The sequence below is a fragment of the Artibeus jamaicensis genome, unplaced genomic scaffold (assembly GCF_021234435.1).
Source record: "Artibeus jamaicensis isolate MK-2021 breed Jamaican fruit bat unplaced genomic scaffold, CSHL_Jam_final contig_471, whole genome shotgun sequence".
Classification (NCBI taxonomy): Eukaryota; Metazoa; Chordata; class Mammalia; order Chiroptera; family Phyllostomidae; genus Artibeus; species Artibeus jamaicensis.
Genome location: NW_026521850.1, coordinates 376,950 through 393,322, shown reverse-complemented (window position 1 = coordinate 393,322; position 16,373 = coordinate 376,950). Strand labels below are relative to the sequence as shown.

Below are 16,373 nucleotides of genomic sequence, written 5' to 3'. Positions count from 1 at the left end.
AGAGCACACATGCAGGAACCTGCCGGAGTCCCAAGTATGACTGGTTGCGAGACTGCTTCTTTGGGAAGTGGACCGAGTGTAGCTGGGCGTCAGTAGCTGAGGTGGGCTTCGGGGAGGACAGGCTCTCTGGGAAGGTTTCCTTGCAGATGGTTGGCCTGAATTGAGGGGGTCGCACAGCCTGCTCCAGAGGGGCGTGGCACTCTCCGGGGAATTCGGTGTCACTCTCCCCTCCAAGACTGGGGGTGAGGTGCGGGGTGGAGGCCTGAAGGCCAGTGGGCAGAGGAGCTTGCGGAGATGATCGCTGTTGCTACCACCTGTGGGCGTGGCATGGACACGCACTGTTCCAGTTGGTTCAGGATGCAGAGGCAGTGGAGCAAGGTCGGCTCTTCTAGACCTTGGTGGAAACCTTTGAGTTTGAGTAGGAAAAGCAACGGAACCACCCCTCCGAGGTGATTGTGCTGTGTGTGTTCACCGCAGAGGGTGCGAGCTGCTTCCTTAGCCCCAGCCTCGTGCCCACCACTGACTGGGTGGACTGTGAGGTGCCACAGGCTGCTCTGTGCTCAGTAGCCGTGAGCGCCTGTGGTGGGTGGGGAACCCCCGAGGTCACTGCTGCTCGTGACCCAGGGGAGGGCCGGAGCCGGAGCAGGCGGCTGGAAGAGGCGGGCAGACCCCAAACTGGGCTCAGGCCTCTGACCTCCTCTGTATGGGACTGCGGGCCTCCCATCCTGGGCCCACGGGAGCTGGGAGCTGTGGAAGTCTTTCCTTCTCGTGAGCCCAGGGCCATTAGAGCCAGCACATACGGGGTCCTGGCTCTTTCTTCCAGGTCTTCAAAGTGCAGATTGGTACGACTCCCCTTAAATACTCCTCCGACTTGTCTTTGAGTAATTTTGATCCGTTGTCTAGAGTGCGGGAGCCCTTCTTTGTCTGTGATGTCGACAGTCCCAGAGGGGGACGTCGGAGCTGCTGCAGTCATGGCCACCAGCCACTGCTCACTGAGAACAAAGGGAAACAGTGGTGTGCAGACTGGTGGGGCAGCGCCTGGAGGCTGAGCCTCTGGGCCTGGGGCTCTTCACCTGTGTAGGAGGCACCCCACCTTGCAGGTGAGCTGGTACAGGTGCTGCTGAGGCTCAGGGCTGACAGTCACATAACAGAGAAGGGTACACAGGAGACCCTGACCTCACCAGGTGGTGCTGCGGGGAGCTCCTTGTTTCACATGGATGGGCAAAGGAGGTGTGGTTGCCTGTGGGTGAAGAGTGACACCGTCCCGTGAGTGGCACGCAAGCACACGCACATGTGTGCACACAGCCCCTGTCCCCTGAACTCCTCAGAGGTCAGGTTCAGACTTTGCTGCCTCCTCTTCTGCTACAAACAGGGAGGGCATGTTTCCTGCGTAAACATAGGGTCCTGGCTTTGAGGAGGGCTCCTCCCACGGAGGCAGCTGTCTGACCCAGAAGATCATCACCTTTACACCTGTTCTCCTGCCCGACAGGGGCCTCGGCCAAGCCCCATCCTCTCCTCGCACAAAGGGGCTCCTTGGAGGGCAGGCCAGTCGTTTTCTGGAAGGCCCCTCACAGTGGACTCTGGGTTGTGCGCTGTGGCAGACCTGCCCCAGAATCGGTGTGTCGACAGTGCTTTGCCCACGGCTGTCATGGGGTTCAGACGATGCCACCAGGCTTCCCCATGTAGTGTTACTGTTGTTTGCTTTTCTGTTGCAAAGATGCCTCGAGACTGTGTATTTGGGCTTCCCACGGCTGCCCACCTGGAGTTTCCGTGGAGACCGAACCCCAGTGTACCCTGTCTTCACACATCGTCGGCGTTGCGTCACTGAATGTCCACTCACTCATTTCACCCCACTGCAGACACCGGCCCTGTTTTGCCAGTGGGTTATCAGTCCATTCCTGCCCTTTGTCGTTCTGATGCCCAGAGTCCCAGACTGGCAAGTGAGTGTCCCTCTCGGCTTCTCTGTGTCCTCGTGTCAGCCTCACCAGTTTTGAACACTACCTCGTGGGCACAACACAACCTTCTAAACTCATCTTGTGCCCTTGCGCCTTCCCCATCCCAGTCAGCCCTCGTTCGGGACCTTGCATCAGGGCCCTGGCTGTGGGCAGAGCTTCCACCGCGCATGGCGCCTTGGCTGGCAGTTTCCCACGGGGTTTCCCACCGCCTCCACCCTCCTCCTGGTGTCCATTAAGGCTCCTCTTGCAAATCAGAGGCTCAGATCAGCCCCCCTGCCCTTAGTATGGGGAGGACTTCTGCAGCCTCAGTCAGGGTGGAGAGCCTGTGGGGCTGAGGCCTCCACAGCAGCCCTGGTGGCTTGGCGGGGGCCAGAGCAGGGTTCTGCTGCAGGCTGGGCCACAGGTTCCATCTTTGGCCCTTTCCTGGCCCTGCACTGACTTGGTAGTGGCTGGCCCTTCTGGAAGGTGATGGAACCACACGCCCCCTCTGTAGGTGCATGCACCTTCAGCCTGCAGAGCACATCTGAATTTGGGAGGTTTCCAGTCCTCTTGCCCTGCTCGCGGGCCCCGCTCAGCACCAGACTCTGTCTGTACCCTGCTCAGCCTGTCTGTACCCTGCTCAGCCCCTCGCCCACAGGGTCAGTGGCGACACCTTGGCCTTCCCCTTTGTTCATGCAGCAGCTTCTCGTCTGGATCCGGGGTGTTCCAGAGACTTCGCCTGGGTGGGGAGCTGTGGGGCGCTATCCTGCCCTCACTCACTCAGTGGCCTTTCCTTCCTCGGTCTCCTTGGAAAGGCCTCGTTCGTTCTCCTGCCACGTACTTAGCTCTGTGCCTTGTGCACGCTGAGCGCTGCCAACACATCGGAAAGAAGTTCAAACAGGAAGGTCCCTCCTGTGGAGCCCAAAGTGCTTGTGGGACAGACAGGCTGGGCGGTGTGTCTCATGGAGGTGCCAGCAAGGGGTAACGAGTCACAGAGGCCTCGGGAGAGGCTGTCTGGTATGTGGGCTGTGGCCTAGGGAGTGGGCGGGGGATCGGAGGCTGGGCCGCAGGCTTCACTTTCACTGTTCACAGAGGAGAATGGCTCTTCCTCATGGGCGAAGCATCCAGGTTGGAGCCCTGGAAGGAGGGTCTCCCACCTTCTTTCTAAGAGGGAGGCGCCTAGACCCCCAGTGTGTGGCAGTGCCTGGCACCCCACCCCAGCCTCCTGTGGCAGTGGTGATGGTGCAGACGGCGAGTGGCAGGAGGGGCGGTGCTTCGGCCTGCCCCCGAGAGCACAGAGCCACGGCCTGGACAGCTGCCCCTCCTCCACCACTTCAGCACACCCCACTCCCGGAAGTGACCGTGTGCATTGTTCCCCCCAGCCAAACTCAGGCCTCAGACAGGCAGCCGTGACATTCCTGCAGAGGACCACCAGTGGCCTTGACCACAGAGGCCTCCACTGCGTGTTACCTGTTGTTTCTGGGCCGATGAGGTTGAGGCCCTGCTGTTCTTGGCCGGGCCTGGTTCTCCGAGGCCTCCCTGCCTTTCAGAAGAGAGCGAGGCCACTACTGACTGGGCCCCAGCCCCGTGTGTGTGCACACGTGTGTGCACATGTGTGTTTCTCAGAGAGCCAGATCCTCTCAGGGCCCCTGCAGTCTCGTCCTCTGCACCCACTGGGAAAGCTGCCAGTAGGGCCGCATGTGCAGCCCTGGGCAAGAGGGACTGGGCCCAGTGGGCGCCCTTTCCTGGCCTGGGTGTCTGGCCGGGAGGTCAGTTCTGCCTGTGGGCTGCTGTGGGAGCATCCTGGAGACGCTGAGGAAGGGGTCGTGGCCTGACGGGCAGTCCTAGGTCTGGGGTGGCCGGGGCAGGACCCTGCTGCTCTTGGAGCCATGGTGCACAGAGGGAGCTAGCTGTGAGCTTGTGGCTCCGTGAGAGTGTTCTGAGAGCATTTTGTTGTGTCTTGGGAGAAAACGTCCCAGCAGTCACACACATACCAGGGGCGTCATGCCCCTGGGTTCTGGAACTTTCAGTGGGAAACTTGGAGGATGTGTATCAGGCAGCCCCCTAGAGGGGCAGGCACCTGTGAGTCCCCATTCCCCATGTGGCCCCGCAGGGGCCCTGGGAGGCCTGGTGCAGAGCCTCCGAGGGGGCACGCACCGCTGTACCGGGGGCCAGGCTTCCTCGAGGCAGGCGCTGTGGTCCCAGAACAGCTCCAGGAGGCCTGTCTCATCCATGTTGTGGACCAGACCCTCGGTGATTCGGGGTGACTTCGTTTCTCCATTTCTGTGACTTTCTGGTAGGTTGGTGGACATTTGGGATACTCAGGCGGACTCTTGTTGGCAGCAGAAGGCACTCTGTGGGAATTTATAGCGTTTCTAGCCCAGCCGAAGTGGCGAGGTCCAGTTGTGTGAGCCGCACACGAGCATGCCCTTCTTGGAGCCCGATCCCAGCACGCAGGCGCGTGCTTCCCTAGGCCGGTGTTTCCCGAGGGGCCTGAGCCCTAGGCCTCCCTGTATCACTCCTGTTCAGTTGTGTGTGGGGGGGGTGGAGCTCACTTCAGAGGCCATGCTGGAGAATAGCGTAGCCTCCCCGGCTGACGGTCTTTCTCTTCAGCAGGCGGTGCCCGCGAAGGGGGAGCCGAAGCAGGACTGCGGCATGAAGACCGAGCTGCTGAGAGAGGAAGGTAAGTGGTGGCTCCTGCCAGCGCCCCTCTCCCTGCGCAGAGTGAATAGCAGAGACTTCAGGTCCACGCAGGAGAGCAAGACCACATCACCGTCCCCCAGCTTCATCCCGGTCACGTCCACTTGGCCACAGACCAGGGCATGGGCTCCAGGCCAGGCCCAGCATGGTGCTCCCAGCCATGCCACACTGCGCGCTGTGCTGGACAAGATGAACTTGGGGCTCAGGAAGCATGTGCTCCCTGGCCGCTCCTGGCCTCTCTAAAAGGAGCAGGGGTGTGAGTTGGTTATTGAGTTTTGTTGTAGATACAGGTTCCTCATCAGAGGTGTGATTGGCAGGTGCTCCCTCCCACTCCGTGGCTTGTCCTTCGACCTCTTGCTGGTGCTCTGCACAGACGTTCCTGGTTCCGACGTCCGTGCCATCAATTTTTCTCTGATTCTTGTGCTGTGGTGTGACGTCTAAGAAAGAAATCACTGCTTTGGAAGTGTTTGCAGGGCACCATGTTGGCTGTAGAGCTCCAGGCGAACTGTTTCCTCTAGGGGTTGCTTCCTGGCTTGCGCAGGGTTTAACCAAAAGCCTGTTGTTCTGGCTGGCCCTTCTCTGTGCTCTGTTGCCTTTCACTGCTTTAAATATTTTTTTAATATAGATTTCATTTATTTTTAGAGAGAGGGAAGGGAGGGAGAGAAACATCAATGTGTGCTTGCCTCTTGCACGCCCCCTGCTGGGGATGTGGCCTACAACCCAGGCATGTGCCCCGACAGGGAATCGAACCGAAATCCTTTGGTTCTCAGGCTGGTACTCAATCCACTGAGCCACACCAGCCAGGGCTGCTTTAAATATGCTCAACTGCTGATTTTCAGCAGTTTGATTGTTGTACTGTGGTCTGGTTTGTTGGTGCCTTCCTTGCTTGGAGTTCTTTAAGTTTCTTTGTTCACTTATTTTATCATTTCCATCAAACTTGGAAAGTATTTGATAAAGAACATCTTGCAGCCATGGCTTCCTCAAATGTGTGCGTTTCACTTGCTGCCACTGTGGGCACCTGAGGAGGAGTGGCATTGGCTGCGTCCCGTGGCCCTGTGCCACTGAGGCGCTGTGGTGCTGTCCAGGGTGAGCACCTGGCGGCCGTGTAAGAAGTGTTTCCGGAACCAGTGCCCACTTGCACGCCCTGCAGCCGTGGCTGGGCTCCCCTTATCCGCACTCTTCCTCGTGGTCCATCTGTCTGTCTCCGTCATTGTAGCCGTCTGTGGGGGAGGGAGTTCTGCTTTCTCATCGTACATTTGCTGCTCTTGAGCTTTGGGAAGTGTTTGATTCTAAGGCCACACCCTCAACTTTTCTTCAGGGAGTTTTGTGCTTTCAGTGTAGAGTGTGAGACATGCAGCCTGGCTCAAGGTCCTGAGGGTCTTCATGTGTTCTTTTTCTTTTTTTTTTAAAGCTTTAATTTATTTGTTTTCAGAGAATGGAAGGGGGGAAAAAGACCAGGAGGGAAGCATCGATGTGTGGTTGCCTCTCACATGCCCTCTCCTAGGAACCTGGCCTGCAGCCCAGGCATGTGCCCTGACTGGGAATCGAACTGGTGACCTTTTGGTTTGTAGGCCGGCACTCAGTTCACTGAGCCACACCAGCCAGGGCTCTGGCTTGTTTTGAGTTAACTTTTCTGTGAGGTGTGGAGAGGTTTGGATCGAGGTTCACATTCAGTTACTGTTTTCATCATCGGTCATCAGTTCTCGTGCTCCTTCCAGGTGCTTGTGTTGCTAGGGAAAGGTATTGCTTCTGCTTCCTGAGCAGAATGCCCTTGTTCTGTGTCTCCCCCGGGCGGTGCCCTGACCAGCGGTGCAGAGCCATGTGGAGCGAGAATGCAGCCATGAGGGCAGACGCCTGGCCTGCTCGTGTGCGGGGAGCAGCTTTTCCCTGTCGCAGCGCTTTCCGCCCCGGGCAGCGCCTGCTCTCTGGCACCGGCGGGTGTCCCCCGTGCAGCTCTGCTCCAGCACTGTCTTCCTGCAGGTGGCGAGGACCCCTGGAGCTACGGGCTCTGCCCCGTGGACTGACCCGCCTCGGACGGCTGTCCCACTCAGAGGGCCCTGTATCTGCACGCTGACTGGCTGAAGATTGGGGGCTGCCTTCAGCCCCTTTCAGGCTGGGTGATTTTCTAGAACACCCACCGGACTCTGGGCAGCACTTGACTGACTGGGCTGGGGCATCGTGCAGGACACTGCTCGGGAACAGCAGGTGGCAGAGATGGGCGGGCTGAGTGCTGGGGCAGGTGCAGGCCCGCAGTTAGGGGTTTTACAGAGGCTTCTCCTGCGGGCAGGCACGCTGCCTCCCTTGCTCAGCCCCAGGTCCTCTCTGCTCCCCAGGTACAGGTTTGGGCTGCAGTGCCCAGCTCTGCCCCAGGCATACTTGCTGTTTCTGGGGACCGCTCCCTCCCAGGAGCTCCCCCAGAGTCACCTGATTAGAACAAAGGACACTCCTGTCACCCAGAAAGTGTGAAGGGTGTAAGGAGCTCTGTGTCAGGACCCAGGATTGAGACCAGATGGCCGCTTCCTTATCCACCAGCCACCCTGTGTGACCAAGCTTGTCTCTCTCTTGTCCCTGAGCTTTTCTAGGCCACATTCCTGTTTTCCTACATTCTCCCTTGTTGTGACCAGGTTCTCAGACCATTGGGATTGCATTTCTCAAACTGAAGTGTGTAAGTGAATCCGCAGGCGTGTGGGCTGCCCCTAGGGACCCAGCGTCAGCAGGTGCGGCTGGGGCAGCTGCCAGGGCTGCCTGTGCTGCAGGGAGTCCACCCGCCCAGTGCTTCACTGTCTGCTCTGTGAGTTACTTCATGGTTTGTGAAGATGCTCCGTGACTTTTGGAATGAGGTCGTGGTGTACCTCAGGTCACCGGTTGCACTGTGGGTGGGGCCTCCTTGAGTTTCTAGATTTATCATTTGAGGTGACATCTTGGTATTTTTTGGTCTGTTGAAGGTCAGGAGATGACTTAAACTTTTTTTCTCTATGTTTTTTAGTCAAGAGGGCTTGACTAAAATCACTAGAGGTCTTGAAACCAGAGGTTTTCTCTACTAGAGGTCTTGGTTAAAACTGTATATCCCTGCCCCAGCCGATGTGTCTCAGTGGACTGAGCGCCGGCCTTTAAACCAAAGGGTCACTGGTTCGATTCCCAGTCAGGGCACATGCCTGGGTTGCAGGCCAGGTCCCCAGTAGGGGGCGTGCAAGAGGCAACCACACATTGACGTGTGTGTGTCTCTTCTCTCTTCCTTCTCCTCTCTAAAAAATAAATAAAAGATCTTAAAAACATTTTATATCCTCTTAAAATGTTCCCTTTTGAATAGTGTCTTCTTTTCCCCATGTTCATACTCCTGCTCATGCTGTTGCAGAGAGAGCGGCCTCGTGTTTAGTGCTGTGCCTGTTCCCATCGCTAGTTGATGGGGCTGCTTGGGACATGCAGGGCAGTCTTCCCCCGTCTCGTCCTCAGCCCCATGCCTTCCTCCTCTGTCACCTCACTTCGTTTGTGTGAACAGTGGAGGTGCCCACGGTGCCCTCAGGGTACTTCTGGTCTCGCAGTGGGTGTGTTCACAGTCTCTGAACAGACGTGTTCTCTGCACACTGTGGTGCGTTGCCTTCTCCGAGTGCAGGTCCCACCGGTTCTGCCTAGCTGAGCGTTTAAAGAAAACGGATGTCTGTTTACTCGTTTGGTTTGTGTCTCTCACACTCGTGTTCTGCTAAGGCTTGTGTCTGCTCGAGGTGCAGTTGTGCACACATGGGCAGAGTCCTGCCCTCATGGCCCAGGGTTCCAGGGGCCCAGCGGCGGGCAATTGTCCTGTAAGAAGTGGGGGGGCAGGGAGTGGTGGAGTGGTGGCTTCTGGTCTTGATCAAGGCTCTTTCTGCATCCGGTGATGCAGTGGTCCTGGGTGGCCTGCGTTGGCCTGCCCTGCAAGGGCAGGTGCCCGGGGGTCTTCTGCTGGGAAGTGCACTTACCTGTGACTGGTCCCGGGCGCCTGTGGGCACTGTGCAGGGGCGAAGCTCTGGAGGGGGGTAGGCTGAAAAGGCGCTCTGGCCGACAGGGTGTGTTTTCTGGGTCTGGGGCCCATTCTCTTTAAGTTCGTAGTTGTGAAGCTACTTCTGAAGCCTGTTTTCTGCCTAAGTCCTGCCCAGGGCTCCTTGGAGTGGTGCCTCAGCGCCTGGGGTGTGGGAGCCTGCGCCGTGAGTCGTGGACTCTTCCGGGCAGTGACTATGTGGTGCCATTGGTCTGACACTGGGTCCCTTCAGGCCGGACTGCAGGCCTTACCCATACTGCACACGCTGGGTGGACAGCCAGCCAGCCAGCAGGCTTTTCTTCTCAAGACTTGGTCCTCCCTACACTTCATCAACAGACTTTTGAAGCTCACGTTGGAGTCATTCTGCACAGGATCTGTGAGAACTGACTGTCTGTATGGGGAGCACTGAGTATCCCTTAGACAAAGTCTGACTGTTGGAGGGGCTGCCGCCCTGGCACAGGTTGGGTGGCACAGGTGGGCGGCAGCCGCTGACTCTTGTCCTCTGTTGCAGAGATCTCCATGGCCGCTGAGGAAGGCTCAGCAGAGAAGCTGGGAGGAGGGGCCCATGTGGCCACAGACGGGGCCACCAACGGGACCTTAGAGAGGAGTGACGGAAGCAGGCACGCCAGCACAGCCGAGCACACGCAGGAACACGCGAAAGTCAGCTCGCAGGAAGGTCCCAACAAGCTGACGCGGGTCGCGGAGAATGGGGTTTCTGAAAGGGAGGCTGAAGCCGGGAAGCAGAACCACCACGTCCCAACTGATGACCCCACACAGACAGCTGTCATTGGGAGCAACGGCTACTTCCTGAGTAAGCCGGCCCTGCAGGAGCCGGCCCCACGGGGCCCCAGCAGCTTGGCGCCCTCCCTCCCTGGGCATGCCGCGAAGACCCTCCCGTCTGCAGCTGGCAGAGGGCGGACTCCCAGCATGCTCTCCCAGATGCCAGCCGCCACAGCGCCAGCCCGGCCTGGGGAAGGGGGCAGAGACACGGAGGACAAGAAGCCCGTGGCCCCTAGTGCCGATGTCAAGGTTCATAGGGCTCGGAAGACCATGCCGAAGTCCATCCTGGGCCTGGTAATGCGCCCTGTTGGTTGGGTTTGCCATTTCCTCTGTCTTCTCTGGCTGTCACCACGGCAGGCAGGCACCTGTGCTAAGGGAGTGGGCCAGCAGAAGGCAGCAGCCATCCGCAGGCCAGGGAGCCTGGGAGGTGCTGCCAGCAGCTTGAGGGGCAGTAGGACCGTCAGCCTGCATTCTGCGCTGCTCTCCTGTGGGTGCCCGTTGCCCACGAGCAGGCACCTCACGGACGCCACTCGTGCTGGAGGCCGCCCACCAGCCCCATGCCCACCACAGGAAGTGGGTCAGACCCACTGTGTCACAGAGGGAGGGGACAAGGGGCCACACCAAGGACACGTCTCAGTCTCTGTCCTTGCCCCAAGCCCCCAGCTCAGGGATGGGGCTGAGCACAGGCGGCACTGTCCCCGTGTCCCCTCTGCCACGCCTGCCATGCACCTCTTCTCTGGGTGTCTGCAGGGTCACATCTGCTCTCCCAGGGCTCTGGGTTTGGGCTTGTGCTCAGGTGCCCTGGGGATTTCCTGTCCCTGGCATTGCCAGTCCGATGCCTGGTGTGTGTAGGTCGCCCGTGCTGCCTCTCGGCAGCCCTCCCCGTGGGCCCTGTGGGTCTGGTCGGGCGTCTCTTCCGTCCAGGAGCGCGGTTTGGGAGTGGCTCTGTCTGTGACGTGGCTCTTCTGTCTCTTCCGACGGTCCCTCCCCAGGGTCCAGCTGGGACATTTTTGTTGGTCATCCCACATATTGACGTTCTTATTTTGACGGGTGCTTTCTTTGTGCTCAGTATTTTCAAGTAGTTCTCATTAACAACTGGTGTTCTTGTTGTGTTCTGTCTCACCCTTTAAATGGCCTTAGCTGCAGTTCTCTGTCATCTCTGTTGTGAGTCCTGTTCCTCTTGTGGGAGTGTTGTTGGAATCAGCACCGGCTTGGGGGGGTCATCCCCTGCGCAGTGTGCGTACTGGTCTCCCGGGTTTTGTGTTGCCTGAGTTCTGCCTGCACTTTCCGTTGCCCTCCTGCTGTGGGGCAGGGCACTGCACGGCCAGCCCGCACGCCTCACCTGGCTCCTCCCCTCGCAGTGCCGTCCTGTACCTGCCCCACTCTCACAGGCTCTTTGTGTGGCCTCAGGGACCCCAGGAAGCTGCAAAACCCCGGGGGAGACCTCTGTGCTGTCCACCCTGTTTTTCCAGGTCACATGGCACATGGCTGGCACTCGGGGCAGATGTGTGTGACCCCCAGTGCACAGGACTCTTTGTCCCCTTAGGCCTCGCCCCAGGCCATGGTGCCCGTCACCGTGGCGTCTTGTTTCAGGGGTCTCTCCCTCTGAGCTGCGCCCCATTCTCCTACACATGCCTGCTGGGGTCTTCCGGGCTCTGGGCGAGCGCGGCCTTGTTCTCAGAGCTCTAGGCTGTTCCCCGTGTTCACTGCAGCTGGATCGTCTGCATGGAGATGCCGTCTGTGCTGGGAGGGCTCGTCCCATCCTCTGGTCATCCTGACCTGCAGCCCGTGAGCCAGAGAGCGGGCAGCCAGGGCATCGGGGTGTGCCAGCCCTCTGCAGTCTGAGGCAGGCACATGGCAGGTGGGCGGCAGGTGCACTCCTGGGGAGAGGCCAGGGCTTGGTGGGGTGCCCAGGACCCATCCAGGGAGCCTGTGGGGGCAGCAGTTTTTGTCTCTCTTATTTTTTTGCTTCGTCACATAATAGAGCCCTAACAAATCCAGGATCTTGTGTTTTTCTTTTTTTTTTTTAGATTTAATAAAATCATACCTTAAAGAGTGGGTTTTGTCCCTGAGTAGCTCTCAGATGGCTGTTTCCTCTCAGGTTTTGCTCTGGCTCCCGCCCACGCCTATGTTTGTGCTGTGCTTTGCACTTGTCTGTGAGCACTGGCAGTTTGTAGGGGATGTGACTTCACCAGAAGCCAGCGTGGAGAGTGTCGTGCAGGGCGGACCAGTCACACTGGAACAGCGCTTGCTGGCCCAGGGCGGGGGCTGCGGGTGTGGCTGCACTGGGCACAGGAGGAGGAGGGTGCCCTTGTCAGAGGGGTGCAGGTGGAGGGCGCTCCGGGGGCCACGCTGGAACCCCAGGGTCCCCCCCAGCTCGCTCGTCACTGCCACAGCTGGTAGGGCGAGCGGGCACCTCCCGATGGTGACCCCAGGGGATGTGGAGGCCTTGAGAAAAGACTGTAGTAAAACACCCCTAACACAGCACACACTGTCTTCACCAGTTTCAGGGGTCAGTTCTGCGACATCAGGTGCATTCACGTGGCTGTGGGACCATCACCGTCCTCTCCCAGACGGTCCAGCTTCCCACACAGACGGACGCTCTGCCCCCGTCAGGCACCCACCGTGGACTGCCTGCCTCTGTGGGTCTGCTTCCTCCAGGGACCGAGTGTGAGTGGACCCTCACAGGGCCCCCCCTCTTTGACTGGCTGCGTTCCCTCGGCACAGTGTCCTCACAGGTTGTCTGGGTGGGGGCAGGAGTCAGAGTTTTTCCTATTTAAGTCTGAGTGGCACTCTGTCATGTTCATGGGCATGTGTGGCTCACCTGTCCCTCTGATGCCCACCAGGGACGCCGCCCCTCGCCTTGTGCACTGAGTCTCTGGGACCCCTGGTTTCCGTCCTTGACGGTGTTGACCAGGGAATGGGGCTGCTGGGTCATGCGGCCCCTCGGGGTTGGCTTTGGGGGCCCCTCCACACTGTCTGTGCAGCCGCTGCACCGCTGCGCGTGCCCCACGGCCCCGCACGCTGCTGTGCCCACGTCCTCACCAGCACTCCTTTCTCTCCGTGTGCAGCTTAGCGCGAGGTATGATGGGCAGTTTCCTGAGTTTTCCCCAACTGCAGGTGGTTCGGAGGGAGTGAGGTGCTGTCTCGTCATGGTTCTGACCCCGTGCTCCTGAGGATGGGTGACGGTGCCTTTTCCGGTGCTGGTTGGCCAGTTGGGCATCTTGGGAGAAGCGTTTGTTCAGGTGCTTCGCCCATTCTTTTTATTGATTTTTTCTTAGACACACACAGATATAGATTCATTGTTGCATTTATTCACGCATTGTTCATTGATTCCTGTGTGTGTCCCCACTGGGGATCGAACCTGCAACCCTGGTGCATCAGGACGACACTCTAACCAACTGAGCAATGCAGCCGGGGCTGTTGCCTTTTGTTATTTTTTTAAAAGATTTTATTTATTTATATTTAGAAGGGAAGGGAGGGAGAAAGGGAGAGAAACAGGGATTGCTAGCCCCTGCCAACCAGGCACCTGGCCCTCAGCCTTCCAGCGTGCAGGCGACGCCTCACCCCCTCAGCCACACCAGGCAGGGCACCTGCTCGTAAACCTGGTCATTTGTTGTGCAGTCGTACAGTTTTCGTGTATTCTGGGCACTAATTCCTGACCAGATGCGTGACTTACAAACCATGCCTCCCATCCCTTGGGTTGCCTTTCCGTTCTGCCGATTGCGTCTGTGGACGCACAGACAGACATCTTCAATGCTGAAAAGTCTGCTCTGTTTCTTTGCTCTTTCGTTGCCTGTGCTTTTGGTGTCACGTTCAGGAAATCTCTGTTGTATCCGACATCATGAATACCCCCGGAGGTTTTCTTCAAAGAGCTGTGTGTTTAGGTCTGATCCCTTCTAGGTTACTTTTTGTGTCCACTGTGATGTAAGGGCCCCATCCACTCTCTGGCATGTGGATGTCCAATTTTCTCAGGATCATTTGTTGGAGGGTGTTTGTGCCTTTCTGGTTTAGCATCCCTGCTGTGTGCACAGTAAGGCTGGCTTTGCCGCGTGGCATCTGAGTACGCTGTCTCAGGGCAGTAGGTGGCCTGGAGACGGTGGCGTTGGGGCTGTGTGATGACGGCAGGGCCTGGGCTGGACGCAAATGGGTGTCACAGGTGGCCAGAGCTGGGACAGCTGAGGATGAAGACCGGTTCGGGAGCTCGGCAGACTGCGAGCTGAGACGGGCTCGAGGGCAGCGTGGCTCTGCCGTGCACGTGTGTCACCGCGGCAGCGTGGTTGGAGCACACTCGGTGCAGCCCATTGGAAGGACTGTTCACCTTTGGGGGCAGTTGGTGGCCTGCATCGGGGCTGACGGGTGTTCTTTGTATAGGAGAGTCACTTCGGGTTTGCCACATACGGTCACTACCGCTGCTTCTCTTCCCTCTGAAAGTGGAAACACTGGCCTCAGCTTGAGGTGCGGACCGGTGTCTCTCCAGGAGCCCGGCGCCACCTCCTCCTGCCTCTGGCAGTGACCCGTCTCCGTGGAGGGCCGTGGGGAGGAGCTGTGCTCCGGGTGCGCTGTCCCAGCAGCCCCCAGTCGCAGGCACTGACGCTCTCTGTTCTGAAGCATGCAGCCGGCAAGGAGCCCAGAGAAGCTCGAGACCACGAGGAGCCAAGAGAGGAGCTCGGCAAACACGCACCTGATTTTGGACGGCAGCAGCTTTTGCCCCCCTTCCCCCCCCTTCATCAGTCGCTACCTCAGAACCAGTGCTACGTGGCCACCACCAAGTCACAGACAGGTGAGAGCCCCGTGGCACCGAGCGCATGTGCCCTGCTGAGCTAGGGCCTCATCTGACCACAGACAGGCACAGGCGTGCTCTGGGTCAGCAGCGCTGGACCTGGCAGGTCCTCAGTCACCTGGACCCCTGCTGAGCCAGGTTGGGCTTCTGAGCTAAGCGCCCTCCCCTACTTGGGTTGTCTTCTTTGCTGGTTGCCCGTCTCGTGTGGACGTGGTTTTCGTCACTGACTCTTACTCCCTGGTTTCTCGGTCGGGTAGGAGGCGTGGCTGGGAGTCCTCCACGTGCACTGGGAGACCTGCACACGGAGGCTGTGCAGAGCGGGGGTTTGGTCCACAGCGGGCACACCTGGAGTGGGTCAGGGGTGTCCTCTAGAGCCTCTAGGATGGAACCGTGGACAGGGGACGCCCTTCAGTGCAGAGAGGCCCTTCGTGCGAGGCCCTTGTGCATGTTGGGTGTAGGCAGGAGCCAGGCCAGCCTGGTGCTGGGGCTGCTGGGGGCCGTCTGCAGGGAAGGCAGCCTGGGGAGGGTCGGCGGTCGCAGGTGTGCGTCTGCTCCTGGATGCTGAGCTGCTTCCTACACGTGAGGGGTACAGACCTTCAGCGCAGAGGCAGGGGTCCGGCTGTGCGTCTCTCCGTGAAGCCCCGTGTTGCCTCCTGCTTACAGCTGTGCATCTCCTCCTCACTTTGTCTCTGGAACAGGAGTGGAGCTTCAGACTCAATCCCCTGTAGCCTCTAAGTACTGCAGCATCGTCCCTTAAAAATGACAGGGTAGTGTCCCTGGAGATAAGGACGTTCACCTCCTGTGGTGCCATGTGCAGCTTTGGCCTGATAACACCCTTTCCAGCAGAGCCGTGGCCTGGGTCCCGGGTTCCAGTCACTGCAGCATTCCTGTGTGGGGTGCTGCTCTCCCCTGGGTCAGGCGCAGGTCCTGCAACGTGGTTGAGGGGCATGGGTTCTTGGGGTGTGGCAACTGTCCTATCACAGTCCCCCCCCACCCCCCCGCCCCAGTCACAGAGCTCATTTCCTGAAGGGTGGCCAGTATGTGTCTTGGGAAGGACTTGCAGTTTCTATTCTCATTCCACCAGGGTCAGGGGGCATCAGCACCTGAGGACATCTGCCCACCTGACTGTGACCAGAGGGGTCTCATTCTGTCCCCCTCCACTGACCAGAGGGCTCCAGGGGAGGAAGGACTGCTCCTGCTCCACCCCCCGTTCTTGGAGACTATATGTCCCTGGACTGGGGATCGAACCCACAGCCTCACGCTTGGTCAAGGGATGAGTGGTCAGGGCCCATCTGCTTATTTTCAAGTGTGACGGGTCATCACGTGACCCCAGGATTGCCCCGTGGCCAGGGGCCCTGCCCTTCTGCCCTCCCCTGTTGGGGTGGGGCAGCAGGAGACAGGGTCAGCCTATGTCACTGTCCCCAGCTCCTGGGCCATTTGGGCTCAGCATCACTTGTCTGGGACAGCTAGGCCGGGTGCCTGGCCCAGCTCTTCGGAGCCGCAGCCATCTGTGCTCCGACCACTGGGCGGTGTCAGGGTGTTCCGGCTTCTCCCTGTTCGGCCTTGGGTTGTATCGTCTTTCTCTTCTGGGTTTTCCGAGACCACATGCTCTGTGGGTTGGCAGTTCCAGCGTCCTTACTGCCTCCTCCTGGCCGGTCGGGGTCAGCAGGACGTGGCTGGTCAGCACGCCAGTGCAAGGCCCAGTGCTCTCTGGTGTCGGAGGCTCCCCCAGCCCAGCTGCCCCAGTGCCGTCTCTGCCAGGGAGGCCCAGGGCTCACCTGCCCTGGGTCTGCAGCGGTCCCCTGGTGAGGGACCCCCCACCTGGCCGCCTGGCCTTCGGGCTGTCCCTGTGGACCTGTCCATGTGTGGGACACCAGAGAGGCTGCCAGGGACGGCGTCCTCTGTGAGAACCTCCATTCGTCCCTCGTGTCCTTTAGGCTTTAGGCCCCCTCTGCCCTCATGGGCTGCCTCTCTCGGGAAGCTCGAGATGAGGTCTCTGTGGGGATGGTCCCAGAAGGTTCTGTTCTTTTCCGGCCAGCTGCACAGGCAGGAAGGATGGGTGAGTTCACGTGTGGGTCAGAGTGCAGGCCGCACCTCCCCACCCCTACCCCTGGGACTATGGGACTCAGGTCTTAGGCTGCGCACCCCTGTCCCTGCTGCG

The 16,373-nt window shown here is 59.2% G+C and overlaps 1 protein-coding gene across 8 annotated transcripts in view; it reads left to right on the top strand.

Moving 5' to 3' along the window:
- Nucleotides 1-16,373, top strand: part of EHMT1 (euchromatic histone lysine methyltransferase 1) — a 100,017-nt gene that overhangs the window by 38,360 nt on the left and 45,284 nt on the right. For 6 of the 8 annotated variants that reach the window (XM_053667658.1, XM_053667662.1, XM_053667657.1 and 3 more), the window contains 3 exons: nt 4,548-4,617; nt 9,161-9,723; nt 14,041-14,212. In XM_053667658.1, the coding sequence (XP_053523633.1) occupies nt 4,548-4,617; nt 9,161-9,723; nt 14,041-14,212 (805 nt within the window). Of the gene's footprint in view, nt 1-4,547; nt 4,618-9,160; nt 9,724-14,040; nt 14,213-16,373 lie in introns of those variants that run through there. The other 2 variants (XM_053667659.1, XM_053667660.1) reach the window with 1 other exon arrangement.